The 27,448-nt window shown below is 41.5% G+C and overlaps 1 protein-coding gene across 5 annotated transcripts in view; it reads left to right on the top strand.

The window, feature by feature from the left end:
* Positions 1–27,448, top strand: part of GRK3 (G protein-coupled receptor kinase 3) — a 119,245-nt gene that overhangs the window by 67,053 nt on the left and 24,744 nt on the right. For all 5 annotated transcript variants that reach the window (XR_009534669.1, XR_009534668.1, XM_060120821.1 and 2 more), the window contains 7 exons: positions 4,913–4,974; positions 9,823–9,874; positions 12,015–12,106; positions 14,519–14,618; positions 21,031–21,109; positions 22,888–23,018; positions 25,203–25,297. Coding sequence is in view for 3 of the 5 variants with exons in the window: in XM_060120821.1 (XP_059976804.1) it covers positions 4,913–4,974; positions 9,823–9,874; positions 12,015–12,106; positions 14,519–14,618; positions 21,031–21,109; positions 22,888–23,018; positions 25,203–25,297 (611 nt within the window). In the remaining 2 variants the exon portion in view is untranslated. The remainder of the gene's footprint in view (positions 1–4,912; positions 4,975–9,822; positions 9,875–12,014; positions 12,107–14,518; positions 14,619–21,030; positions 21,110–22,887; positions 23,019–25,202; positions 25,298–27,448) is intronic.

Genomic DNA, 27,448 nt, shown 5'->3' with positions numbered 1-27,448 from the left:
TGACATCCCAGGCACCTGTGAAGAGCGGGGACTTGACAAGATTTCCTTTCTAGTGGTACAGGTGTTGACCCCCACGGTGATTATCCCCCAGATGAAATAGATCCATTTTCAAGAATCAAGAGGGAAGGTTTGAACGGCCTTGGTGTCGTGACTGAGGAACTGGACTTTGCCCTGGCTCCTCATATCTTGAACACAGCACAGTCATGCAGCTTTAAATGACAAGCCTCAGAAAACTTGATCCACAACTGATGGGCCAATGTATTTGCTGATCTTCAGATGTAATGGTTTCTCCTCCCCAAAGCCTTTTCTCTCATCCTGTGGGTTTTCTATAGAGGTGGCAGCTTGCAAGGACACGGTCAGATTTTCAAGTGGATAATGTACTTTTCATGTTTCTGTGAGTCACAAGAAATATGAAAGAATGACATTCATTAATGTAATGATTTTCATAAATGAAAATAATTAATCCATTTCCTGGATTATTCAGTAATTTACAGAGAAGTTAAGTTGATTTTTACCTAGGTGCCTTATGATAGGTTTTATTTACATACAAAATGAATCTGATTATTTTATAGAGAAAATCTTGATTTGGCTCTGAGAACATTTGGGTACAGTAACAGACCGCGTGCTGCCTTTCTGCCAAAATAATTAGATGGACTTTTCTTAAAATGTAACACCCTTTATAGTCTAGTTGGTTATAAGCTTGGGCTCTGAAATTAAGTGCCCTGGATTTCGAGACCCTGGGCAAGCTACCGTACCCCTCCTCCCTTCAGTTTTCCCATCTGTGAAGCAGAAGTGAGAGCGGCCTCTCCCGCAAACGGGGGTCTTGAGGATTCAGTGCATGTGAGTTGCTTTGCACTAGGCCTGTCTGTTGCCATGCTCCACAAATGTCAGCTCTTACCAAACACTGTACATTCAAAAAGTGCAACGTGAACATCTGCCGTTTGTTGCCTTCATGATATTTTCATGTCAGAACTTCAGTTGTCTGACTTTGACGCTGTTCAGAGACAGTCTTGTAGTCAATTACATCTAACGTTGCTAAATTATACCTCACAGTACGTGGATTTTACAACTCTGATGCTAGCTTCTCCTGCAGCATAAATAACATTTAAAAAGATAGTTCCAGATGAGATACAAAGACCACCAAAATTCTCTCTGTGCCTTCAAGGAACAGTCATTTAGGAGCTTCTCCAGTATCTTTCAAAACCACTCACTTTACTGATTTGTTCATAAGAAAATAATTAAATAACTTTCTGGTAAAATAGATACAGAATGGCTGGTATTCTTATTTCAAAGGTGAAGGAAGTAGTCCCTATTAAGTTGATTTAAATAAGAAGGTGTATTAGTGCAATTCAGTGTGACATGTACCATCAGAACATAGTGATCAAAGTATAGATAGAAGTTACATGTTTGGATGTCCTGTTTATAGAGGGACGTTAACCATAAAGTTAGTTGATATTCTTTGAGTTGGAATTTCTTTTTTTCCCCTTTCTGAGTTACAATTGACAAATAAAAATTGTATATAATTGTAGGTGTACAATGTGATGTTTTGATATACGTATTCGTTGTGAAGTGATTGTCATAATCAAACTAATTAACATATCCATCACCTCACCTAGTTACATTTGTGTGTGTGTGTTTGTGTGTATGTGTGGGGGTGAGAACACTTACGATCAACTCTGTTAGCAAATTTCAAGTGTACAATACAGTATTATTAACTGTAGTCCCCATGCTGTACATTAGCTCTCCAGAACTTATTTATCCTGCATAACTGAAACTTTGTACCCTTTGACCACCATCTCCCCATTTCCCCCACTTCCCAGCCCTTGGAAACCACCATTCTACTCTGCTTTTATGAGTTAGACTTTTTTTAGATTCCACATGTGGACGAGATCATACCATATTTTGTCTTTCTGTGTCTGGCTTATTTCACTTACCATAATGTTCTCCAGATTCACCCATGGTGTCACAAATGGCAGGATTTCCTTCTTTTTAAAGACTGAATACTATACCATTGTGTGTTTTTATATATATGTATGTATCCATACCACATTTTCTTTATCCATTCATCCATTGATAGACAGTTTGTTTCTGTATCTTTACTGTTGTGAATAATGCCGCGGTGAACATGAGCGTGCAGATACCTCTTCAAGATACTGATTTCATTTCCTTTGGATATATACCAGAAGGGGGATTTCTGGTTAATATGGTAGTTCTGTTTTTAATTTTTTGAGGAATCCTTATACTGTTTTCCATAATGGCTGCACCAATTTACATTCCCACCAACAGTGCACAAGGGCTCCCTTTACTCTACGACCTTACCAACAACTTACCTCTTGGCTTCCTGATAATAGCCATCCTAACAGATGTGAGGTGATATCTCATTGTGGCTTTGATTTGCATTTCCTTGATAATTAGTGTTGTTGAGCACCTTTTCATATGCCTGTTGGCCATTTGTCTGTCTTTCGAAAAATGTCTATTCAGGTCCTCAGCCCCCTTTTGAATGGGGTTATTTGGTTTTTGGCTATTGAGTCGAATTCCTCGTATATTTTGAATATTAACCCCTTATCAGATATATGGTTTGCAAATACCTTCTTTCATTCTACAGGTTGCCTTTTCACTCTGGTAATTGTTTCCTTTGCTCTGCAGAAGCTTTTTAGTTTGATGCAATCCCACTTGTCTGTTTTTGCTTTTGTTGCCTGAATTTTTGATGTCACATCCAAAAAATCATCACCCAGGCAAATGTCAAGACATTCTTTCCCTGTGTTTTCTTCTAGTGGTTGTACACTTTCAGGTCTTATATTTAAGTCCTTAATTCATCTTGAGTTGATTTTCGTATATGTATGAGATAAGGGTCCAGTCTCATTCTCCATTTATTGGAGAGACTATCCTTTCCGCATCGTGTGCTTGACACCCTTGTCAAAGGTTAGTTGACCATAAGTGTGTGGATTTATTTCTGGACTCTCTATTCTGTTCCATTGGTCCATAATGTCTGTTTTTATGTCAGTACGATACTGTTTTGATGACTGTAGGTTTATCATACATTTAGACATCAGGAAGTGTGATGCCTGAGTTGAAATTTCTTATCGAGGAGAAGAAGGTAGTAAGAAAAAAATGCTCTGAAAGTAAATACAGAATACTTTTTATTCTTTTTGTTTGCAAAATTAACTTTAGAAATAAATAATTGCACAGGTACATTTGGTGGCAAGAGTCGGGAGGGGTCCTGGCTTACATTTAGGTTCCTAGAACATGCCAGGCCCTGTGCTTGGCTCTCAGCATTCTTAATCTTACTAAATTCTCACAGTGGCCTTGAAAATTAGATGTGACTCTCCCATTTTACAGATTAAGGGAACTGAGAATCAGGTGAGGTTGTTTGCTCATGACCCCACTGTTGAACTCTCGCTTTTGCACTGCTTACCGGACACATTTTGTAGTTCTTTGTGTTGAGAGTGGCAGTGTAGTATATCATATCCAGTCTTAAGAATCTCTGGTGAACTTTTATTTTATCAGCAAAAGTACAGGCTGTTTTATAAAATATGAAAAAATATTAACGTAACAGTTTTTGTAAATAGAAAATCTGTGATACACAAATTTAGGCTTTTCGTATGTCTTCCAACACTTGATCTCTTTTGTCTTTTGAACCTCTTGAGACTTGTGGCCCTTGGTCTTTAGCATCTAGAAGAGTTCGCGAAGATTGCAATTATGTGTCATCATAGAAACACAGGACTTCAGAGGTGGAAAGGGCTTCAGAGAGAGAGTTCAGCTTCCCCTGTTACTAAGGAGGGAACAAAGTCCACCTGGTTTTAGTGACCAGTTCCGGTGTCCCGCCCAGGACAGCAGTAGCCCTGCCGGGGGGGTGGAGGTGGCTTAGCCCCGTGGCACGAAGTGAGGCTCCCAGGCGAGATGCAGTGGTCTCACTGCCTGTGTTGGTGACTGTGGCTTCTGCAGACTTCCTAGTTTGATCACTTGCCTTGGACGGTTCCTGATCTGGTCCTTCTTTTTTGCACATTTTCAGGATGATCTACGAAGACACAGAAAACATTAAATTTGCATCATTCAGTGAGTGTAGGGTATGAAGATATTTTCCAAAACTATCTAAGTGGCTCCAGGCTGAGCTGTGAAATGTTGGCATTTGATATTTTTATAGTTCTTGATTTGAAGTCCATCCCATGGAAAATAAGTTTATACAGTTTATTTGGTAATGTGTAAAGTGGCATGATATTGAAGTAGATTGTTCTCCACAGGGAAAGGGCACTGCACGTGTGAGCAAGGAGCCCTTGCCTTAATCCCTGCTTAGCCGTGAACTTGCTCAAAGACCTTGGGAGTAGCTGATTAAAAAAAAATTTACTCCATGGGTCCCTTGGCTTTTCGTCTTTAAAAGTCAATATTAGTGCTGATCATTTATGATAATCATAATTAATAGCAATTATATAATTAATAGTAATTTATAGGATGCACTACGTAACTTACAAGGCTCAGTACGCAATGAAAACCTGGGGGCCCTTGTTCAGAAATTATTAATTTCAGGATGACAACAGCAGGGCACCAAACCGAGCCCTGGGCTCTTCTGTGGGGCTGCATGAGTCACATGCCCATGAAGCTAATTCCAGCCATTTAAGATGTGTCTGTGACTTGCCAGGAGCCGTGCTAGGCAGGAGGGATGCAGTGGCGCACAGGACAGACCTGTCCTTGCCTTCATGGAACATGCCATCGAGTGGTGTAGGTTACTACAAGTAAATAATCGTGACCATGAGTACACTGGTGAAAATTGGACAAGGCTGCGAAGGGCGAGTACAAGGTGCTGTGGGAGCACGTAATTTGGAGGCTCACCTCGTCTGAGTCTCATCCTTTTCTGTTTTTCACTTTATTATGTTCTTACTGATGCAGTGTGGAATTTCTTTTCCGTCCTTTCCAGCCATACATAGAAGAAATTTGTGAAAGTCTTCGAGGCAGCATTTTTCAAAAATTCATGGAAAGGTATGAAACTTTATGTATAAAATCTTTTTTTTTAATAGAGATATATTTGGCATGTAACATTATCTTAGTTATATATCATTGTATTTATACTGATAAGATCTTGTACTGTGTAGGTGTACCTCATTTTACCCAATAAGTGCTGTCCTTAAAATGTGTTAATTTATTCATTCAACGAGCATTTACTGACCATGTGCTATGTGCCAGGCTTTGCATTAGATTGTTTCCTCTGTACTTTATAATTTAGGATTTGTATATCTTAACAGCCCGTTGACCTTTAGTTCTTTAGCTTCCAAATGGTCCAAAATTTAAATAGACTAAGGAACCTCACAATTAAAAGTATTTTATTGGGACACCTTTGCTAATGCAAGCACGAGTCTATGTCTAATTCATTTGTTTATATGTTGAAATCATATCCTTCAAAGTGAGACAGGCCTTCTCTTGATTCTTTACGTAGTAGAATTTAAGTATTGGCAAATGTCTGTAGTCATATATATCATTAATGTACCCGATAAATACGTCCCTCTGGGTTACTCAAGCTATAGGGTATGTCTGTCCTATAAAATTCTGAAAATTTTCGGTAACGCCTATAAAAGTGTTCACATGCTTCTCAGGCACCTAAGAGTCAATCCTTCAGTATTTTGAGTGTGCCTCTGTGATGATGCACCTTTGGAATTGGACTTTCTAACACTGAATCTGCGTTCACACTGACTGTACTCTTCTCCATAAACTCGGCTGATTTCTAGACAGCTGTCGTGTGACCGTGCCTCATCGACGGAGCAGCCTGCAGCTGTTCAGTAGTTGCCCTTTAAGAGCAAATACTTCAGTGCAGTTGTGTTTTTTTCTCCACATGTTCATAGAACTAAAATAATTAAAATAAAATTTAAAAAGTTGTGTCATGATTCTACCAGAGTTCAAGAGATGATTTTATCTTGGAGTAGAGTCAATACTTCAGGAAATGAATCTGCATACAAATGATTACATTTTTCTGAGTAGGAGCAGAGGCTTTGCCAGAAAGCCGTGGAATCAAACTGAGGGGATAGGATGCCGGCCCAGGGGTGAGACTCAACCAAGTCCTGGGCCGTCTCCACTGCTGTTGGTTCTAAAATCTGACTTTTCCCAAACTCCTGGGTCAACCTCACTGTTATATGATCCTTGGTGGAGAGGGGAGAAATGGGGATGGTGATTAAAATCGGGGAAGAGGTCTTGTTAACTCCATTGTGTAACCACCAGGTAAACCTGCACAGTCATTTTCCCCCACTGAGTTAACCATTCACTGTGGTTTTTTTTTTTTAGTTTTATTGAAGTATAGTTGATTTACAATGTTAATTTCTGCTGTACAGCAAAGTGATTCAATTATATATGTATATATATACACACACACACATTCATTTTCATATTCTTTTCCATTATGGTTTATCCCAGGATATTGAATATAGTTCCCTGTGCTATATAGTAGGACCTTGTTATTTATCAATTCTCTATGTAAAAGTTTACATCTGTTAAACCCAGACTCCTAATCCATCCCTCTCCCAGCCTCCTCCCCCTAACCATTCACTCTTATCACCACAGGAAATACAAGTGAAGCTCTTTGCATTTTAGGCAAGCATGCACATTGGATTTTCTGAAACTGTTACCATTTTATATAAATGAATTATTTTTAAAGTCAGTTCTTTTATATATATATATATATTTGGTTCTTTTTATGTTAATACATTATCAAATTAACAGTAAAAGAATCCATTGTCAGGCCAAGAGTTCAGAGGTCGGGTTTTTTTGTTGTTAATTAATTTATTTATTATTTATTTTTGCCTGCGTTGGGTTTTCGTTGCTGTGCGCGGGCTTTCTCTAGTTGCGGTGAGCGGGGGCTACTCTTCATTGTGGTGCACGGGCTTCTCATTGCGGTGGCTTCTTGTTGCGGAGCACGGGCTCTAGGCACGTGGGCTTCAGTAGTTGTGGCATGTGGGCTCAGTAGTTGTGGCTCGCGGGCTCTAGAGCACAGCCTCAGTAATTGTGGCGCACGGGCTTAGTTGCTCCATGGCATGTGGGGTCGTCCCAGACCAGGGCTCGAACCCATGTCCCCTGCATTGGCAGGCGGATTCTTAACCACTGCGCTACCAGGGAAGTCCAGAGTTTGGGTTTTGAAAAGCACAGGCACTCCATAAATAGACCCTTGTAGACTTCAGCATCGTCAGGACTGGCCGTGTTCTCTGAGGGCCTCACGGTTCAGGCGATTTTTCTTGGTGGCCACACTGCAGTTTCATAGTAGAGAAGTAAAGAGGAAGTCTTCATGTAGAGAACAGGCTTATGGTTGCCAAGGGGGAGGCAGGGTGGGGCAGGGGTTGGACTGGGAGTTTGGGGTTAGCAGATGCAAACTAGTATATAGAGAATGGATAAACAACAAGGTCCTACTGTATAGCAGGAAACTAGATAAACCATAATGAATAATGAACTAGATAAACCATAATGAATATATAATGAATATATATCACATGTATCCTGTGGTAAACCATAATGAAAAAGAATATATATGTGTATAACTGAATCACTTTGCTGTTCAGAAACACGTAAATCAATTATACTTCGATTAAATTAAAAAAAAAAAAGAGGATGTCTTTAGCAGTGCTGAGCCTGCCTCTCCACCTTCTCCTGAGGCCCAGCAGGGACACGGGGTTAAGTTCCCAGTGGGGCTGAATCCCGGAGTGAGGCTTTCCCTCTTCTGGATGAGGCTGGTGAGCCTCGCTTCAGCAGTGAACATCAGATTGCTCAGTAATCTAAAGCCCACGTCAGGGGTTAGAGCTAAAAACACTCGTTCTGCTCACCCTCGCCGCGCCCCAGTCGTCTTTGTATCTTTCACCCCTGCTCTTCCCTCCGAGGCGGTGGTTAAGTCACCTGCAAGGGCTCTGGCTCTGAAGCCCTGTGCTGCCCAGGCTCTGCCCTATTCTCAGCCCCGGTTCCTCCTCCCCACCCAGAAGTGCCCATTCTAGTGACTAGATATTGCCTAGGAATGGAGCTCAAGGAACCCCGTGGGCACACGACAGCCAGGACACCCAGCAGCCATCTGTACTTCCTAAAGAAGAACTTGCTATCGTATTTCATGGGCAAAATATCTGTGCTTATTTTTTGATGGAGTGTGTGTCCTTTTGGCGCAGGGTATGGGTTGGGAGTTGATTCTCCTCGACTCTTCTCTTGGCCAGCAGGGCCACTTCTCTCTCCCTGGTTGTTTACCCTCCCCAGCTAGTTTGCAAGTTCATAAAATGTGACAGATCACACCCCCCCACACCCCCACCTCCGTTGCCATCTCTGAACTCCAGAATCTGTAAGAAGGCAGGGTGTGAGCTAGCCTCACACACCAAGTGATTTCAAAGTCATGGATTTATTCACCCCAGTGTGGTTTCACCTTTTGCACTCACCATGCTTTAAAAAAAAAACTCTTTGAAATAACTCTCAGAAACTCAAAATTTATTTTACTGACCTCATAGAGATGTTAGGAGGATCAGTGAAACACTCTTTAAAAGTCATTTCAGAGTCACTGAAAAAAGATGCTATGTAATTACAAGAGTTCTTCTGCTTTGAATTCTTAATTTGATTATTAGCCTCAGAAATATTTTTAAAAGATCCTTAGAAGGCATATTAGATGAAACCCCCAGGGACCTGGGATATTTGGATGCCTTAAGGCATCGTATTATAGTGCTGATAGTACCTGTAACTTGCACTTCATAAGAACTCCCTCCCTCTCTTCCTGCCTTTCTCTCTCCTTCCCTTTCTTCCTTTTTTAATTCATTCATTCCTTCATAGAACCCTGAATACCGTTCCTATGTAAGGAATCATGCCAGGGGCTACATGAAGTCCAACAATCACCAGAAATGTTCTTTGCTTTTAAGGAATATTCAATCCAGAATGCATTTCTTCTGAAAAAAAAATTAAAAGCAAACATTTTATAGATATGTTGCTCATTAATAAAAAATAATCCCAATCATGCCTTTATTAATGGGATAGATATGTTTCTTACTTCATGGATGAAAAAAACACTCCTCCAGCAGTTGAGTAAACTGGGCGCTTATCAATGCAGTATGACTTCCATCTTGCGATTCTCGTCTAAGGGTTTCTCTCCTGCACTGTTTGCATCTTTGTGAGGCAGACATTGGTTTGGGTTCAAATCCGGCTCCACCCATTCTCTCTCTGTGTGACCTTGGGCAAGCTCAGGTGGTCTTGGCTGTAAGTTGGGGCATCATGACGGTACCTGATCACGGAGTCGTTGAAGGAGTAGATGAACAGGGCCTGGGACATGATAAGCACTATTTAGGTATTATATTTGCTACCCCTCTAATTATTTGTAAACAGCCATTATTTTGTCATTGAGAGCTGCACTGTCCAGTATGGTAGCCACTGACCACGTGTAGCTGTGGAACTCTTGAAATATGATTAGTCTGAATTAAGATGGGCAAACACCCACCAGATTTCAAAGACTTCATAGAAAAGCAAGAATGTAGACTATCTCATTAAAATTGTATATTGATTTGATTTTGTCTTGCAATGATAATTTTTTGATATATTGGTTTAAATAAAATATATTATTAAAATTAGATTACGTACGCAGCTTCTGTTACCCATCTATTGGACAGTGCTGACTCAGATAAAGATGTTACCACAGCATAACGACAATTAAAGGAGAAGCACAAAGTCTTCGATTTGAATCATAAAATAAGGCCTTAAATACCAGGTGAATCCTCTGTGAGAAAATGTTTAGGAAAACTTACTCCGTTTGAGAAGCAACACAAGCAGTACAATTCTAGTTTCTCAGTTAACTCGATATTTAACTTTTCAGTAATTCCTTACGTTCTTTTTCAGTGACAAGTTCACTCGATTTTGTCAGTGGAAAAACGTGGAATTAAATATCCATGTGAGTATCATCTCTGCCTTTCTTTTTTTAAATAAAAATTTCCCCTGGCTCAGCTTCGTGAGAAAATAGTTTATTCGGCAGCGTACTCCCCAGGGTAACACTCTGCCCAAACAGATGCCGTGCTTATGGCTTTAGGCATGAAAACTCCATCCTCCTATACCCAATTGTAAACACTTTGAATTTTAATTCTCTTTTCTCATATTCATGTAAGAATGTGTTTATTTATTTAAGAATGGTTATTTTAAGCGGTAATTGACCTTTTAACAGAACTAGTTGTAAAAATACAAGTCTTCTGCATAATGTAATTCCCATATGCCCGTGCCTTATGCCATCTTGGTAAAGTTCCTTTTTTTTATTCTTAGGCGCAATGATGTAATAAACAAGATGACATCTTTTACTAGACCACGGTTTCATCTTTTTTGTTATTTTGAGAATGATAAAAGCAGTCCTCAAAGACAGGCTACTTTCTGACATTAACCCCTTAGCATTGTATCTTCTGTTAGCTTCTCACTGTCAGTAATTCTAGGGCACGTTCTTTACTTCGCTTTTAGAGTGTGCATTTCTCTTCCCCTTTCCTTCGTGCTCTCCCTTCACATAGGTTTGCCATTGAGAAAAAGAAATAACTGGATTTTTTTTTTTTTTTGGTTTTTTACTTGAGCAGTACTATTGGAAGAAGTGGGGTCTTTTCTTCTTTTTTAAAAAAATTAATTTATTTATTTATTTATTTATTTTTGGCTGTGTTGGGTCTTTGTTTCTGTGCGAGGGCTTTCTCCAGTTGCGGCAAGCGGGGGCCACTCTTCATCGCGGTGCGCGGGCCTCTCACTATCGCGGCCTCTCCCGTTGCGGAGCACAGGCTCCAGACGCGCAGGCTCAGTAGTTGTGGCTCATGGGCTTAGTTGCTCCACGGCATGTGGGATCTTCCCAGACCAGGGTTCGAACCCATGTCCCCTGCATTGGCAGGCAGATTCCCAACACTGCGCCACCAGGAAAGCCCCTTCTTCTTTTAAACCTCCCCTCTCCACCCCATTTCCTGGCAGGATTGAGAAGCAAGAGGCAGTGACACATTTTTAAAAATAATCCCTTATTGGGACTTCCCTGGCGGTCCAGCGGTTAGGACTCCATGCTTCCACTGCAGGGAGCACGGGTTCGATCCCTGGTCTGTTGCTGTGGCATGCCGCAGCACGGCCAAAAAAAAAATCCCTTACATCTGCTGTGGATCTTCCTTGTGCTTGAGTTCCTTTAGCAGACGTGGTATCCTCATGTCTTCACGTCCTCATGTCCTCTGAGCACCAAACATGAAGCTAGTGGGCCAGATGCCCCTCCCTGGCTGCAGACATGATATTTGAAGGGTTGTCTGGGGAAACCCTTCAAGCATCTGACCCTTCATTTGCCAGGATACATAAACTAGTAGGCATTTGCTGTTATCTGATGGCCTCTTACCACGAACATAGGACTATCTATCTGCCTTTGTACTGTCTAATGCCATGAAAACTGCTTAGGAAGCAGGGCATTGCTGGGATGATACTGACAAAGTGCTTATGAAGAAAGCCTCTTCATAGAGTTACTCACACTCGGTCTGGCTTCATGCTCACACGCCCAGCATGAGTCCTCTCTACTCGCTGACTCTCTACTCGCTGACGTTATTGATAAAACACTCACACGGCCAGCATCTGTTGGGCTTTCTGATCATATGGCCCACGGTTAGGAAAACATAGATGGCCTTGACGTGGGCCTATTTTTCTACCATTACGTTCCTGGCCTTGCTGAACTGTTCCCAACTTTAGACTTCAGAGTAGCTGATGTTGCTTAGTGTTTTGAGTGGAAATTTCACATTCACTTGTCTTCAAAGCGTACATCGTCCAATATAAGATTTATGAGATCGGAAAACCAATCTAACTCAGCTACCACTGCGTCATCTTCCCATCTGCCTCCGTGGTGTGCATTCTGTGCAGTTTGTATAGAAGGTGGTTCTAGAATGTCCTGCCACCTTGTGCTTCTCACCTCTCAGTTTGAGGGACCAGTCACGGAAAGGGCAGGTGTATCTGAATCGCTATTTTAATAACTGTATATGTTTTACATGAAAACAACAGCATAATTTTTATGCAGTTTTACGTTTCCATGTCGCATTTTGAATTCACAGTTGACCATGAATGATTTCAGCGTACATAGGATTATTGGACGAGGAGGATTCGGTGAAGTATATGGTTGCAGGAAAGCAGACACTGGAAAAATGTAAGCTTTCTAGGCTCGTATATTTTGCTGGGAATATTAAGAGAATTTTATGCTCGCATCAAAAGGAAACCCCTGTGTAGATTTATGGAAGCCCGTGATCTCACTCCTGCAGTAATTTGCCTCAGAAGGAAATAGGCTGTATTTTGTAAAGCATAGCAAACGAGATGATCTGGAACTGCTGCCTCTTAGGGCTAAATGGGAAGGTAACCAGAAGCCGTGTATCGGGAGCCTGCAGTGGTTCAGGCCGTGGGTGAAGAGCCAGGAATCCAGAGGTGGCCAAGAAGGGGTGTTATGTGTGGCCTCCCAGTCCGATCAGACTGCAAAGAATTCTCTGCTTTGCAGGGGAGAGACATTCTCTTCTGACCCACCTGTGATTTAGCATGTGCAGTTTGGGGTGATAGAAAAAATACCTTCCAGTTCTGTGCTGCACGGTGGGCTTTCTGATCCTAAATGATGCACTTTACTTGTCGTTCGTTACCTTTCACTAAATTTTAGTTTTACTTCATCGTAACTGCTTGTCGAGGTGCTGAGGATGCCCAGTCTGTCACGTGTTGTTGTCAGAAGTAAATAATATCAATTTGTCTCTTCATACACATTTACGATTTCACCCGACTCTCGGAAACCGCCAGGGCGTGGTAAATAGTCTTCTATTTTATAGGTTAAGGGTAGACGCTTCTCAGGAGTCACACAGCTAGGAAGTGGCCAAGCTCAGCTCCCATGAATCCTCGAGCACGTCCTTTGCAGCCTCCCGGCTGCCAGTGACAGTGACCTGCCACCTGCCCTTGGGGGCGGGGGGCCCTCAGCTTGCTTACTCTGAGGGGCTCGAGACCTGTGGGTGCCACCTTCTCTGTGGTCTGCAATCCAAAGGTCTTATTAAACATCATCACAGCAGGGTGGTGATAGAAGTAGTATGAGGCATTTTGAAAATTCTTTATCATAAAAAATATTTCAAGAACGCGTCACTTCATGTGTGCTCTGTTGGGCTTTGATCCCATAATTAAGCCAATATTTGATCCCATAATTAAGCCAATCAGTGTCTCGCAAATGGATTTGTCATACAGAACTCCTGGAAGAGTGGATAAAAATATCAAATTTGAACATCTATCTCTGTTTTGCTGTAGCTCATAACATTATAAGTTGTAAGTAAGTTAGGAATAAGTGGATTTTGTGTGTCCTACCACAGCCAGACAACTGGTATACCTGGGTGTCGTGAAATAGTGTATCAGTGGGAGTTTAGTCATGCATGCAGAATTCTCAAGTCCCCAAAACCCTTGTAAAAATTTCCTTTCAGCTTTCCCTTGTCCTGCTGAAAAAGCATCTGCTTCCTTTTTTTTTTTTTTTTTTTTTTTTTGCGGTACGCGGGCCTCTCACTGTCGCGGCCTCTCCCGTTGCGGAGCACAGGCTCCAGACGCACAGGCTCAGCGGCCATGGCTCACAGGCCCAGCTGCTCCGCGGCATGTGGGATCTTCCCGGACCGGGGCACGAACCCGTGTCCCCTGCATCGGCAGGCGGACTCTCAACCACTGCGCCACCAGGGAAGCCCAGCATCTGCTTTCTTTAACCTGTGATTACAGAGTGTGCTGAGTAACATGTCTGTATTTCCTTAATGTGAGTTTGTTCCAAATCTTCAAAAATCTTAAGCTGTCAGCGGTTTCTTCTCAACTAACTTGAATATAAATTGAATGTAAAAATCTTACTGATTCTTTTTATTATTTGAAATATGATAACTTAAGTATAGATTTAAAACAAATCAGTAAAGTGCCACTTTAGGACACGGAGTTTTGGACGCACGCTTTCCCTTCCCAGTTGGTCAGTCATCAACAGTTTAGAGTCTTACACTCTACGAGCTTATTAAATCTTGACCAGTGCTGAATTCACAATTCCTAAATGCTAAATATGACACGTACAGCACCTCCACAAAACACACACACACACACACACACACACACACACACACACACACGGTGGTACTAGGCAGCGGCAATACATACAAAATTTATTTCCCTGAATTTTATATCCATCTACTTTATGCTCTTATTTAACTGAAACATCAATTCATATAATAATAGAAATATCTTGATTATTGCTTGATTTTTTAAAATAGCCTTTTTATTTTACAGTTATTTTAGGTTTACAGAAAAAGTGCAGAAATAGTACAGGATGTACTACCCGTGTACCCCATGCCCAGTATCCTCATCTTACTTAGTGTGGGACACTCGTCACAATGAACGAACAAATATGTTATTGACTGAAGTCTCCACTTGATTCAGATTTCCTTAGTTTCTTAGAAGCATTTTGCTTCTTTAAAACACTTAGCACCTCTTTAGAAACTTCCCCCGGTGTGATGCGTATCATTTAATCCGTTTAGATGTATTCTCAGTGCAGATTTTTCAATAATATTTATGTTTCTAGGTATGCGATGAAATGCTTGGATAAGAAGAGGATCAAGATGAAACAAGGAGAAACCTTAGCCTTAAATGAAAGGATCATGTTGTCCCTGGTGAGCACAGGAGTAAGTATTCAATTTTCAACACTCTTGGGTTGGTTTGTTTGTTTGTTTTTTGGTTTTTGTATCAGGACAATTTATTTAAAATACAGGCATTTTTTTTTTTCTGGTGAATTAAGCGGCTAGCCAGTTCTTGGGGGGATTAGAATTTAGAGCAGGGAGCAGCAGCCTAAGTTAGTATAAAGAATAATTCAGGTATTACCTCTGTCTAATTTGGGAATTAGGAACGTACTAGCCACCATCGCTGTGCACACTGACAACTTGTCCCTTTAGTGAGTATTTATGACTTCCTTCTTTGTGGAATATGGTTGCAGAGATGGCAGAAAATAATCATATCAATGCCAAAAAAATATCACTTGAATATAGTTAAGAATTGGCTGTGTGACTGAGAAAGACTAACCCAGAGAAGAAAAAGTAAGAGAAATGTAGCTCCCGTCCTTCACAAACTGATAGAGAGGAAGTGACTGGGCTTAGTCAAACCCCAGTTGTCCCTTCAGGGTGCTCCCCAGGCCGGGTTTCATTTGGAGGGAACCTTATCTTCTCAGCACTTGCTACTTTTACCTGCTGTGGACGCTGGCCTTTTCCATTTCCAGCAATACGTTTCTGCCTGTTCGATGTTTTATTTGCATGTCAGGCTGTCATTTTTAGCTCGGCATGTGTAAAAGCAAGCTTTTACGCTGTGTCATCTTGACTTGCAAAGCAGTGTCCCGTTCTGATTTCTTTTCCTGTTAGTAGTATCACCCAGGATCAAAACCTCGGCTTTTATTTACCTGTACAGATGTATATAAAGACACCCAGAAAAACCCACCATCCCAGGAACCTGGGCAGTGCCCACGTGTCCTGGCAAGTGAGACAAGGGGCCCCAGGGGAGGCGGGATGGTGCTTCCAACTATCATAGCTGGGTTCTAAATAAGGTCATCTTCACACAAAGGTTTTGAAAGACTCAGATCTTAATGGTGACTCAAAGAATTCCTTTCAGCTAGTTTAGCAAGGAACCTGAGACCCAGAGACATCATTTCTTTGCCCAGAGTCCCCAGACTCCCTGGACAGCCCCAGTGTTCTTTTCTCATCCCTTTGTAGGCTCCATGTTTTGTTGTTTGTCACCTGTATTCATTGTGTTGGTGTTTATATTATTCTAGCATTAGTTTTAAGTGGTTCTGGAAAGTCTGTTTGCTATCGAAGCCAATGAATATCATAATTTAGCTCAACTATAACAGATGAAAATGCCATTGCTATAAATAGTAATGTCTAATTATGTGCCTCTACCTGCCAACATATGGACATTAAGCATTTCAAATAAGAGTTACCCTGTGTGCATGGCCAAGATTTTAACTGATTGGAATGGAATCTGAGTGGCCTGCACACTGTATTGGAATCAACGTGAATAGCATTGGCTTCTAGTATCTATTGAAATGTCTGTGTCTTCATTTCAGACACGGATGTGTGTTTACTGCAGATTTTAAGTGCTTTATTAAAATATTAATTTTTAATGAGTTATCTCAAAGCCTTGGATATTTATTCACAGGAAAGCCTATGGAAAAAAAATTTTGGTGTTGGAAAAATATACGTACAATTTTAATTTTCATGTAGCATTTTTGTTTTACTCAGGTGAGGGAGAGTCGTTAAGTAGTTGTCGAGCTCCTCACTGGTCCACCCGTAAGGGAATAAATAAAAAATTGGGGGTATATTGAGCTACTGCTTTGAGCTAATTTAAAAGGCTTGTTTATATTTTTTATTCAAATATCAAAACTGCTTAGCATTTTAAACATGTATAAGTATATAATTTAAAGAATTGTAGTAAAGAATTGAAAGAATTGTAATAAAGTTGTTTGGAATTGTTTTTGCTAATGAAAGGCCACGGTTTATAGGATTTAAGTAATCTTTAGTTTAAAATTGCCTTCTTAGGGGATGCTTTAGATCGGCCTGTATCAGTATGATTTCCTAAGGTGTTGGCATGAAAATGAGCCAGAGTCACCCAGCAGAGTTTTCTATTTACTAGAAAGTTGTTTTTCTCTTTCACTCTCAAATTGAGGATTCCTACTTCTCATCCCCCAAAGAGATAGTAGGAAGTACTGTTCCCAGTTTTATTCTGTAACTTTCGGGTAGTAAAAAGGGAATCAAGGACATGTATGTCCATGACTGGGGGGAGCCGTCAGCACTTTCATTAATTAAGTCAAGTGTTGTTCATGAGAAGCATTGCTCATTCATTCCTTGATCCATACTTGAGACCTAGATTGTGCCGGGCCCTCCGCTACGAGACGGGGGTCCTGAAACCCTAGTTTGGTCCTTGTTCTTATAGAGCTGCGTAGAGTGATGCAGACAGTCTCACAAATGCGTTGATCATTGGAACACGTGGCAAGAGGTAGGAAAGACAGGTCCACGGTGCTCAGAAGGCATTTAGCAGGGCGGAAGTATTGTCCACAAATGCTCCTCTGAAGTCAGAGGAGGTGCCGGGGCACGTGTGGGTCCCGAGCACGGAAGTTCTGGGGAGTCACAGAAGGTCGGCAGAGGTGGGGTCAGAAGTGACAGGGTAAGGACCACAAGATGAAGTTGTAAGGGAGAGAGGCAAGCAGAGGCCAGACCAGACCAGAAAGAGTTTTCTGGGCCAGTACTGAGGAGTTTTAAAAATCTTAAGAGCTGTTGGAAACAAAGTGTTTGAAGTAGGAAGATAACATGAGAAGCCTTGCAAGTCTGAAAAGGTTCCTCTGACTGCAGTGTAGAGAAATGTTCTGAAGGATTACTTTATGGTCTATTTTATCACACTTTTAAGTTCCTGCAAAATGCAGTCTATTTTGCTCACTAGGTAGGAAATCAAAGAGGACAGTTCCTTGCTGAAGAGCTTTTATTTAAGTATCCACCTGTAAAAAACCCCGTAGTTCTTATTTACCTTGAATTTGTAATCAAGGCAGAACATCTTAACCACAATTATCTTTGAAACCGTACCAATACCATCATTAAACCGCTGCCTGTTTGTCCACTTGGGTCAGTGTTCAGTTCTTTGTGTCTCGGACCCCACCTGAGACTCAAGATGGTATCTGCTCAGGGCCTGAGAGATGAGGGATCATGGTCAGCAAATTCTGTAGAGGTAACCAGTCAAATCCCTTTAGCGGAACTTTTATTTCATGTTGCTATGGAAACTCTGCCTTCGTAAGTAGGGTAACTTAGGACAGCTCTGCCAAGAGTCCAGGGTCAGAGAGCTGGGGTTTGAATCTTGGCTGGCTACCAAATTCCTTTGTGACCTCAGGCAAGACATTTCCCTTTTAGTGGGTGGGGAGTTTAGTTTCCTTGTCTTTAAGATAAAGAAATCGGACCACGTGATTTTTTTTCTTTCTTTCTTAAGAGCCTTTTCTACTCCGGTGGCCTATGATTCTAAATCTCCAATTCATGTCCCATCTTAATAACGTAGCATCTTAACTATACTTTGACCTTCTGCAGTGTTCTCAGGGCTGTCGTTAGAATGATCATACACCGTCATGTTCAGAAATACCCCCCTTCCCGGGCTCTATTTGTCCTCTGGGTGAAGTGAGTGGAGTTGCTCTCTCAAGCTGGGAAAGACCCGGGCTTTACTAAGTTCCTGGTCCACCCGCTTCTCTGCTCTAGAGATGAATTGTTCATCAGATCAGGAACCAGAGTATGTGGGGAACCCCATTAAGGAAGAAGCATGATATTTGGAGCAGAATGAGCCATCGCCAGCAGACTATGGAAAGGTCTGGTGAAACACTGGTGGGATCGCAAGTAGGAGGGTACCCACCCGCTGAGAACCACATGGCTTTTAACAGATAAAGGGTAACACCCTTATTTTACCTATTTAACGCAAAATATATCTTAACATTAGTAAACACTAACACCTCTCAACAGACCTCTAAGGAAAACTAGGTAACCACAAAGTGAATTTTGTCATTCATTCTGGAGTAACTTCCTCCAGAAGATTTGTGGAAATTGAGTTCAAGTTCATGAATCTTGAGCACATAGGAATGTGTTAAGACAGATTTATCTGTATGCCCTTAATCGACAGGTGTGAACAATGTGAATTCTGTCTCAGATTATTCCGTTAAAATTTGAATACTTCCTGTGGAATTTAATAATTCTTTGCTTCTGTTAAGAAAGTGGTTATAGATATTTCATGCCATTTGTTATCTGAATCAGTTGAGTGGCAAGTGTACACTGTATATTTATCTCAATGGACCTAGTTCTAGATCTAGTGGGGCACTGATGGATTCTCACCAGGGAACACGTGTGTGTATCCAGCACCCATGTCAAGAGATAAAAAGTTACCGGTGTTCCAGAAGTCTCCCTGTGTCCCTCCCAGCCACTCACCCCACGCCCAAGCTAACTACTACCCAGATGTCTAAAACCGTAATTTACCTTTGCCCGTGTTGAAACTTCATATAAATGTACTCTTTTTGTGTCTGGCTTCTCTCACTCAGTGTTGCTTGCGAGATGCATCTGAGTCGTTGCTCTTAGCAACAGCGCCTTCTGTAGCTAAATAGCAGGGGTCACCAGGCTATGTGTGTGGCCCAGGGACCAAATCTGGCTTGTGTTCACAGCCCATGAACTAAGAATGGTTTTTTCCTTTTTAAAGCATTGTAAAGAAAAGAAACAAAGAAGAATATGTGATAGAGACTGGATGAAGCCTGCAAAGCTTAAAATATTTACTGTCCAGCCCTTTGCAGAAAATGTTTGGTGGCCCCTGTTCTATAGTATTCCATCATATAAATGTGCCACAATTCGTGTATCCATCCTCCTGTTGGTAGACATTGGGGTTATTTCCTGGTTTGGGGCTATTTTGAATAGTGCCATGAGGACCATTCTCATGTCCTCGGTGCACATGAGTCCAGATTGCTGTTGGGTAAATACCCCGGGGTAGAAATGCTGGCTCATAGGCTTTGCAGGTAGTGATCAACTTTAGCAGATCCCACTGAACATCTTGTGAAAGTGGTAGTGCCATTCTGCCTTCCCAGCGCCATACTGGAAGTTCCATTAACTCCATACCTTTGCAACACTTGGCATTGTCAGTCTATTTAACGTTAGCCATTCGTTTTAGTGATGACACGTTGTGATTTTCAATTTGCGTTTCTTTAGGGAAAACTGAGGCCTAGCATCTGTTCATAGGCTTGCGGGCCGTTTGATACTCTCTTGTGTGAAGTGCCTACATTAGTATTTTTATTGTTGTTGTTGTTTCTCTTTTGCCATTTTTCTACTGGGTTGTTTGCTTTTTCTTTATTGATTGTTGAGAGTTCTTTATATATTCAAGATATATGTGGATTGCAAATATCTTCTACCATTCTGTGACTCACCTTTTTACTCTCTTACTGGTGTCTTCTGAAGAACAGAAGTTCTTACTTTTATTTTAGTTTAGCTTACCAATATTTTTATTGTTAGTGCTTTTTGTGGCCTGTTTAAGAATTCTTTACTTCACCCTAAGGTCCTGAAGTTGTTCTCTTTGGTTTTCTCCTAGAAGCTTTATTGTTTTACCTTGAGGTCTATATCCACCTGGGGTTGAAGTTAGTGTGTGGTGTGAGGTAGGGGTGAATGTCCACAGCTGATTGTACAGATAGCCTGTTGCTCCGGCACCACTGATTGAAAAGGCCATGCTTTCCCCCCACCCTGCTGGGTCACTTTATTACAAGTCGAATGAGCATTTACATGTGGGTCTACTTCAGGATTCTGTTCTGTTCTACTGGTCGATTTGTCTGTCCTTGGGCTAGTTCCATACCAAATTACTGTTGCTTTACCATAAGTCTTGATATCTAGCACTATGAGTTTTCCAGCTTTATTTTTCTTCAAGTGTATCTGAACTTTTCTTGGCCGTTTACATTTCCATATAAATTTTGGGATTAGTTTGTCAATTTTCATTTTAATTAAGAGTGCATGGAATCTAGAGATTAATCTGAGGGAAAATTGGCATCTTTACAATTGAGTTTTTCTGTCCTCGGCTCTGGTACATTTTTCCACTTTCAAAAGCTAATTTAATTTCATTTTTATTCTCAGTGCTTCAAAACAGTAATACAGATAACATTTCCCCCCATGGTATGGTTCTTCCAACGTCAGAATCAGAGATTGAAATGGATACTTGACTAGCCAGAACTGAAATGTAGACCAACAGAAAGACTAGTAAGGCAGTAATATTTTTCTGTAGAATCTGAGTCTTTTGAAGATGTAGATAGAGGAGTCATGATTGAATCAGAGTGACAGAGCACCTTTGAGTTCATCTCTAATTAGCAGTGTTGTGTCTCTGTGCATTTTTCCACGGAACCAGACCCACTTTCCTGGGTCTGTTAAACTTACCAGGTAGGTGTCTGTGTTTCATGCACGGGGCAGTGGCGTGGATAAAAAAAAAAGTGTAGATGGTGTTTGGCAGTAGATGCGCTTTCCAGGGCAGCTTTTGCTTTTCTTATATATATATTTTTCACTCCAGGATTGTCCTTTCATTGTCTGTATGACCTATGCCTTCCATACGCCAGATAAACTCTGCTTCATCTTGGATCTGATGAACGGTGAGCAAGCCTTGGGAAGTCTGAATACACTGCAAGACTTTGCCATGGTGTTGTTTGTTTGTGTTTTCATGATGTTTTATCTTAGCCTGCGTTGCTCCCGACAGACTGGCCATTTGGGTCTTTCAGGTAACTAAATTCCTCCTGGAGTTTAAGGAAACCTTTTATTCTTCAATTTTCAGTTCAACTTCATTTAAAAATGTTGACTGCCATTGCCCTCTGGCCCTCCCAGTCTCTCCCCAGGAAGTTGCATTTTCTAGAAAAGATTTTCATAAAATAGTTAAAATACAGTGAAACTGGATTTTCTGGAATGCAACTGGCCTGGATGTTTAGTTTGCGTGTTCCTGGCCCTCAACTTTTAGGAATGAAATGCCTCCTAAAGATACATAGGCTGAAGATAGAAATGTATTTAAAAACCAACTTTGAAGGACTGACTTTGAGCCAGGACAGATTTTAGCCCAGTCTTCTATGCGTTAGCCCAGTTCCACTGTACATTGATCTTTTAAACTGTGACTGATGACCCAGAGAATGATGAAAGAGTTTTAGCTAGAAAAGTAGTTTTTTAATACTAGAAAGTGACATGATATATGCTCAAAGCATTTTTAGTAACGAGAGCTGAAATTAAGATGTACAGTTCGACAAATGAAATACCTTTTTTGAAATTCACTTGAAGGTTCATTACATTTTGAGTGTTTGATTTAAAATCAGACCTACCCAACAGCGTGAAGGAATTTCCACACACATTATAATGAGCAGACACAGCCGGACACAGCAGCATGTCCCCTGTGTGAGTCTATTTATGTGACCATCAGAACTGGCAAAACTAATTTATGGGGGGAGAGGTTACAATAGAGTCCGACTGGCTTTAATTAGGGGCTGTGAGCTGATATACTGCCTGGGATGGGCATGGGAAGCCTTCAGCAATGCTGGAAATCTTCTACACCTTGATCTGGTAGTGGTTATACAGGAATATGTGTGTGTGAACAGGAAGGTACTTATAAAATCAAGGGCAATAAAGTTGGACACACATGAACTTTTGTAGATCAATTGAGGCTCTTCTTTTATACTTCATAAGAACGTTCCCTTCCCCTGGTTGTGGCCTTCTGTGTCTCTGTAACTTGAGGCCAGATGATGATTTACCTTTTCCAACATTTTATTATGAAAACTAAACATATGGCAAAATTGAAAGAATTTTACTGGGGACACCCAAATACACACCACCTGGGTTTTACCAGTTAAAATTTTGCTGTATTTGCTTTCTCATATATCTATCAATATGATCAATGTGTTTGTTTTGTTTCCTTACTATTTATTGTCCACAGAATGAGTTGCTAAGCCACCTACTGGATCACTACATGGGTTGATTCAGTTATTAGCCAGAACACAAGTAATCAAAGCAGATTAGCTAATCCTCCCTCCCCCTTGATGGTACATCTGGGAGCTGTGATACCTGTCAGAGAACGGTGGCTTTGTTTCATATCGTCCTGGCCATTGTCACATCTAAGTCTTCTCAATGTTTTAGTTTTCTCTAGAATTTTTAAAGCATTTGGTCAAATTACAGAAATCAATGACATACATATATATATATATATAGAGAGAGAGAGAGAGAGAGAGAGAGAGAGGGAGGGAGAGAGGGAGAGAGAGAGAGAGAGAGAGGGAGAGAGACAAAGCAGAAGCATAGTTTACCTTTTTCGACTGTATCATAACTATGCAGGATGACAGTGGTTTTTGTTCCCTTGAAATTAATGCACTGAATTTAAATTCCACGTCTCTGATTCCAGGGGGCGACTTGCACTATCACCTTTCACAGCACGGGGTGTTTTCTGAGAAGGAGATGCGGTTTTACGCCACAGAAGTCATCCTGGGGCTGGAACACATGCACAATCGGTTTGTCGTTTACAGAGATTTGAAGGTAAGGCCATTGGACAGACTCCTTCCGTTTACCAGACCTGTGCAATAGGTGTTGTATTGCAGTTGTGGTCTAACAGGCGTTTCCACCTCTTTCATGGTATCCTGTCATTTTCCTCGTCTCAGCCCCGATAAAGGCATCACCTTTGTGATGTCGGTCTCCTCCGGACTCTGAACTCTGTTCTAAGGACTCCATCCTACTTGTCCCTTTTACCTCCGTGCCTGGTGCAGCACATATGCCAACTCAAAAACTTTAATTGGTTAATTAGTGAAAAGCAGGGTAGGGGTGTTTTGTTGTTGCCCATTTTACAATTGATTGTAATTCCATTAATGTTCACTAAGCAACTGGCTCTGGCCTAGTGTGAGACCAGGAGGTGTACAAAGGTGAACTAGCAGAGAACATATACGTCTTACGGGAAGTATCTACCTGTGAACTAACACGTCGAAGGGCTGAGTTATAACTCATTTGAGGCAAGCCTGATCCGATCAGGGCAGAGTGGCTGACAGCGTGGAGAATTTCCCCCAAAGGGCACTCTCTGAGCCTCAGATTGTTTTGAATTTGCCTTAAAAAATCACTAACGGATTTTCAAATCCCTGAACTACATAGCCCCAGTCTTCCATGCTTGAGCTTCTTCACTGTGGTTCTCTTTAAAATCTTACTGGACTTGAAAAAAAGGAAATAAGTGCGTTCTGAGTTTTTCCATTCCAGACCATGATGCTTGGTCCCAGGTTCTGCGTTAAGGAGGGAGTTGGGAGTTTGCTTGGTACATCCGCGGTGATACTCGTCTAGCCAGCCGCATGAAGATGGGGGAGGAGATAAACGGGACCTTGACAAACTATATAGAAATGATCGCGCAGATATATAAAGGTGTAAATAATGGTGAGAAGAAAAATGATAGCCATGGCAACTTCCCAAGGAGGTTGGGAGGAGAGTGGGTTTGCCTTCCTCTCTGCTTCCTTCTTAACCTGAACCCAGGTTAACCAGCTAAAATGTACACATGATGTTCCTTTGCTCACGTGTTTTGATTAGCTTTTAAAGGTTACCTCCTAAGAATCTAAAATGGTGTATTTTAGTGTTGGGCATATTATGTTTTTCACAAGGGACTTTGTAACTTCTAAAGCCTCCTGCAAGGTTAAAGAATTACTCCCTTAGCCTTCTTCATATGAACATAAAGAAGAAAAAAAGTATTTTCATCACATTAGAAATAATTAGACACTGGTTGGCACATGACATTTTATTTCCTCATGGTGAGTTTTGCAGAAGAATAAAATACACACCGAAGGCCCATGGAGCGCCATTGTAATACATTTTAATTTAAATCTATAACTGGTTTCTAATCATCTTGATGCAGTATTTTTGTCTTCTCAGCTATTTAGTAGGCAATGGTATTACGTAATTTCTATTCAGACGTAATTCTAGTCATTCGTGACTATTCACGCTTCAGGTTTATAATGGCATGCCATTATTTTTATTTCAAGCAAATCAATAGCTGATCTCCAGCAGAAAAATATCAAGATGACTGTAATTCAGTGTGTATTAGGGAGAGGAGCTTTGGTTTCCACGATTATGCTGAGTAAATCTAATCTTAATGGATACATCTCATCAGAGTTGTGGTCAAAATCATATTTGGTCATTTGGTAGGGCCCTCTGTTGACTCTGTACTAATAAACAGAAATGACGTTTATCGGGATTAATGTGGCACCATGGAATATTTTGATTTCTTTGGTCGCTATTTGTATATTTTTACAAGATTCCTTTCTGTGCTGTGCTTCGTGGCTTCATTCTCTGAAGTCCTAGTAGTTCCAGAGGCCAAGGAGCCTGTGGACTCACTGCCTTTGTGGAGAGACTCACCATTCTGGCTGGATTGCACTTCTTGCTGTGAAAAAGAAATACTTTAACTCCGATAGACTGTGGTTGTAACCCTCCAGTCTTACCTGCCCTGTGTTCCATCATCAAATGAGTAGAATCCTTCCCATCTGTCATTACCACTTTCCTGCTGAAATTAACACGAAACATGTCATTGTCGGTATTGTGCCCCATTTGGATGTGATGATATAATTAATGCTAGGATTCATGTGTAGGAATGAACTGTGATAAAATAATGAGATATCAAGTGCCAATAGTTTTAGAAGTTAGCCCCTGGGACATCTTGGGGACTCTTGAAGATCACCTTCTCTTTCATTTTAGCCTGCAAATATCCTCTTGGATGAACACGGACACGTTAGGATATCAGACCTTGGTCTTGCCTGCGATTTTTCCAAAAAGAAGCCGCACGCGAGTGTGTGAGTAGTATAGCACCTCTGTCACTGTCGTTTCCTAACTCAACTTGCCTATTCACTCAGACCCTGACGTGGTCATTTGTTCCCCCATTTTTTTCTTGCCAATAGCGATTTTCAGCATGTGGCAGTGCCGGGTCAGGGGAAGGTCCCGTATCCCAGGCTGTGGAAGAGGAGATAAGGGTGGTGGTGTGCTCGCTCTCACCATTTGGGGGAACATGCAGGGACCCACAGTGTAGCTGCCCGGGGGCAGGGTGGTCTAAGGGAAAGATAGGGGCCTCAGCAGCAGACCCAAATCCGTGCTGGCTGTGTGACCCTGAGGCAGTCAGCTCACCTGCTTGACCCTCAGTCTCTTTATCTGTAGGGTAGAGGTAGTAATAGACCCCTGAAAGCTTATATGCCAAAGAAGGTGCACAGGCAATTGCATAGAACTTTCCAAGGAAGGCCCAGAGGTCAGGTTTCTCTCTCCATCTGCTTTTTCCTTCTTTTTCAAAAGTTTGGGGGTTTTTTGCTAAAAAGAAATTAGAGTTCTTTTTTTAATTTAAAAAATCATCTCCTTGCAGTTCAAGCTTTTAATGCAGGTCATATTGTTAGATCTGAATATTACATTCGTCCTCTAAACAACCATGCAGAGGAAGCTCCCTGACGCCCTGGCCGTCGGCCAGCACCTGTCCCCTCTCGGGGGACCCTAAGCTGCTTCCAGCAGTGGCCATGCTTGTTCTGCAAGTGTTGACACTGGCCCAAGGACTTCCCTGAACCTGAGACTGTTAAAATGACAACAGGAGTATGAAGTAGATGCCCCGGGGCTCAGGAGAAGCAGAACGGAATACGTACTGGTTTTTATTCCTATTTCTTTAGTATCAGTTTATCTGGGTGGAAGATGTGGACAGTATGTGCAGTTTGTGGAAAAACAGATGACTTTTGCTTGATTTTTCTTTTTCAATATATCAGTCTTAGCAGTGAAGCTCTTAAAATTCCATTTTATTGTGCATCATTACTGTGTTGAGTGGTCTTGAAGTAACTCCCAGGAGTCTCATTTCATGCATCCGTGCAGAAAATAAACTATAAATCCTGTTTTTTTTGTGTGTGTGTGTGTGGGACTAAAAATAAAGTGGTTCTAAAACTGCAGTACTTTATGAGGGGCTACGTTAAATCAGAATTGCCATTTAAAGCCCTGATCAGATGTTAATAGCGATTAGCACCGTTTCTGTAACCATGTTTCTCTCTTCCTACAGAATCTGGGATATGGTGATAAAAGCCTTAGCATTTTGCCAGCACTTGACAATTATGAGGCCAGAACCTGGGGTTGTATAAGCCTCTCCCAGGGAGTTCATCAGACATTTTTAAGAGAATCATTTGAATTTTTAATGCCACGGCTATTTGGTATGCTAATTTCTTCAATTTAGTATAGTCACAACTGAATATGAATCCGAGAGCTCAAAAGAGTTAATCTCCCAAAGGAATTAACTTTCAGATGCAGAGCTACTTATTCCCTTATAGGACCTCCCCCTCTTCTTAGTGTAATTCACATGTCAGCTCTGAAAGACGGGCTTTTGTCCATAGCTGAACAGCATCTGTAAAGGGATGGGATCGGGAAGGTTGATTTTCATGTTTAAACGATGATAGTGGGGCCACTACTTAAAAAGGATAAACGCACAACAAAATTTTGTATTTTTGAGTAGAGGAGGCATATCACGGCTGAGAGCAAAGGCTTCTGAGTCAGCAGATGTGGGTTTGAATCCTCCTTCCACGTGGCACCAGCCTCATTTTTCTCCTCTATAAAGAGGTAGTAACAATGCTGCTTACTTCACGTGACACTTGTGAGGGTGAAGTCAACTCCTTCATGTAATAAGTATTTACTTCACATTGGCTGTGTGCCGGGTGCTGGCGATGCAGCGGGGACTGAGGCAGAAGAGCTCCCTGACCTCCTGGAACCAGCAGCCCGGGGGCTGTCCAGGAGGTGACTGGTCTGAGGGGCAGCACTCATGCCATGAGTTGAACGTCAGCTGTCCCAGGCATGTGTGGCCGGCTGCTCTGAATATGTTGTTATCTTCACAGAGGACCCACAGGGCATGGGTTATAATCATCTACTTTTATGGGATGGAAACTGAGGTTCAGAGAAACTAAGGAACTTGAACAAAGTCACATGCCTGGCAT

Source organism: Lagenorhynchus albirostris, chromosome 14 (genome assembly GCF_949774975.1).
Source record: "Lagenorhynchus albirostris chromosome 14, mLagAlb1.1, whole genome shotgun sequence".
Lineage (NCBI taxonomy): Eukaryota > Metazoa > Chordata > Mammalia > Artiodactyla > Delphinidae > Lagenorhynchus > Lagenorhynchus albirostris.
This window is presented reverse-complemented; position numbering and strand designations above follow the sequence as displayed.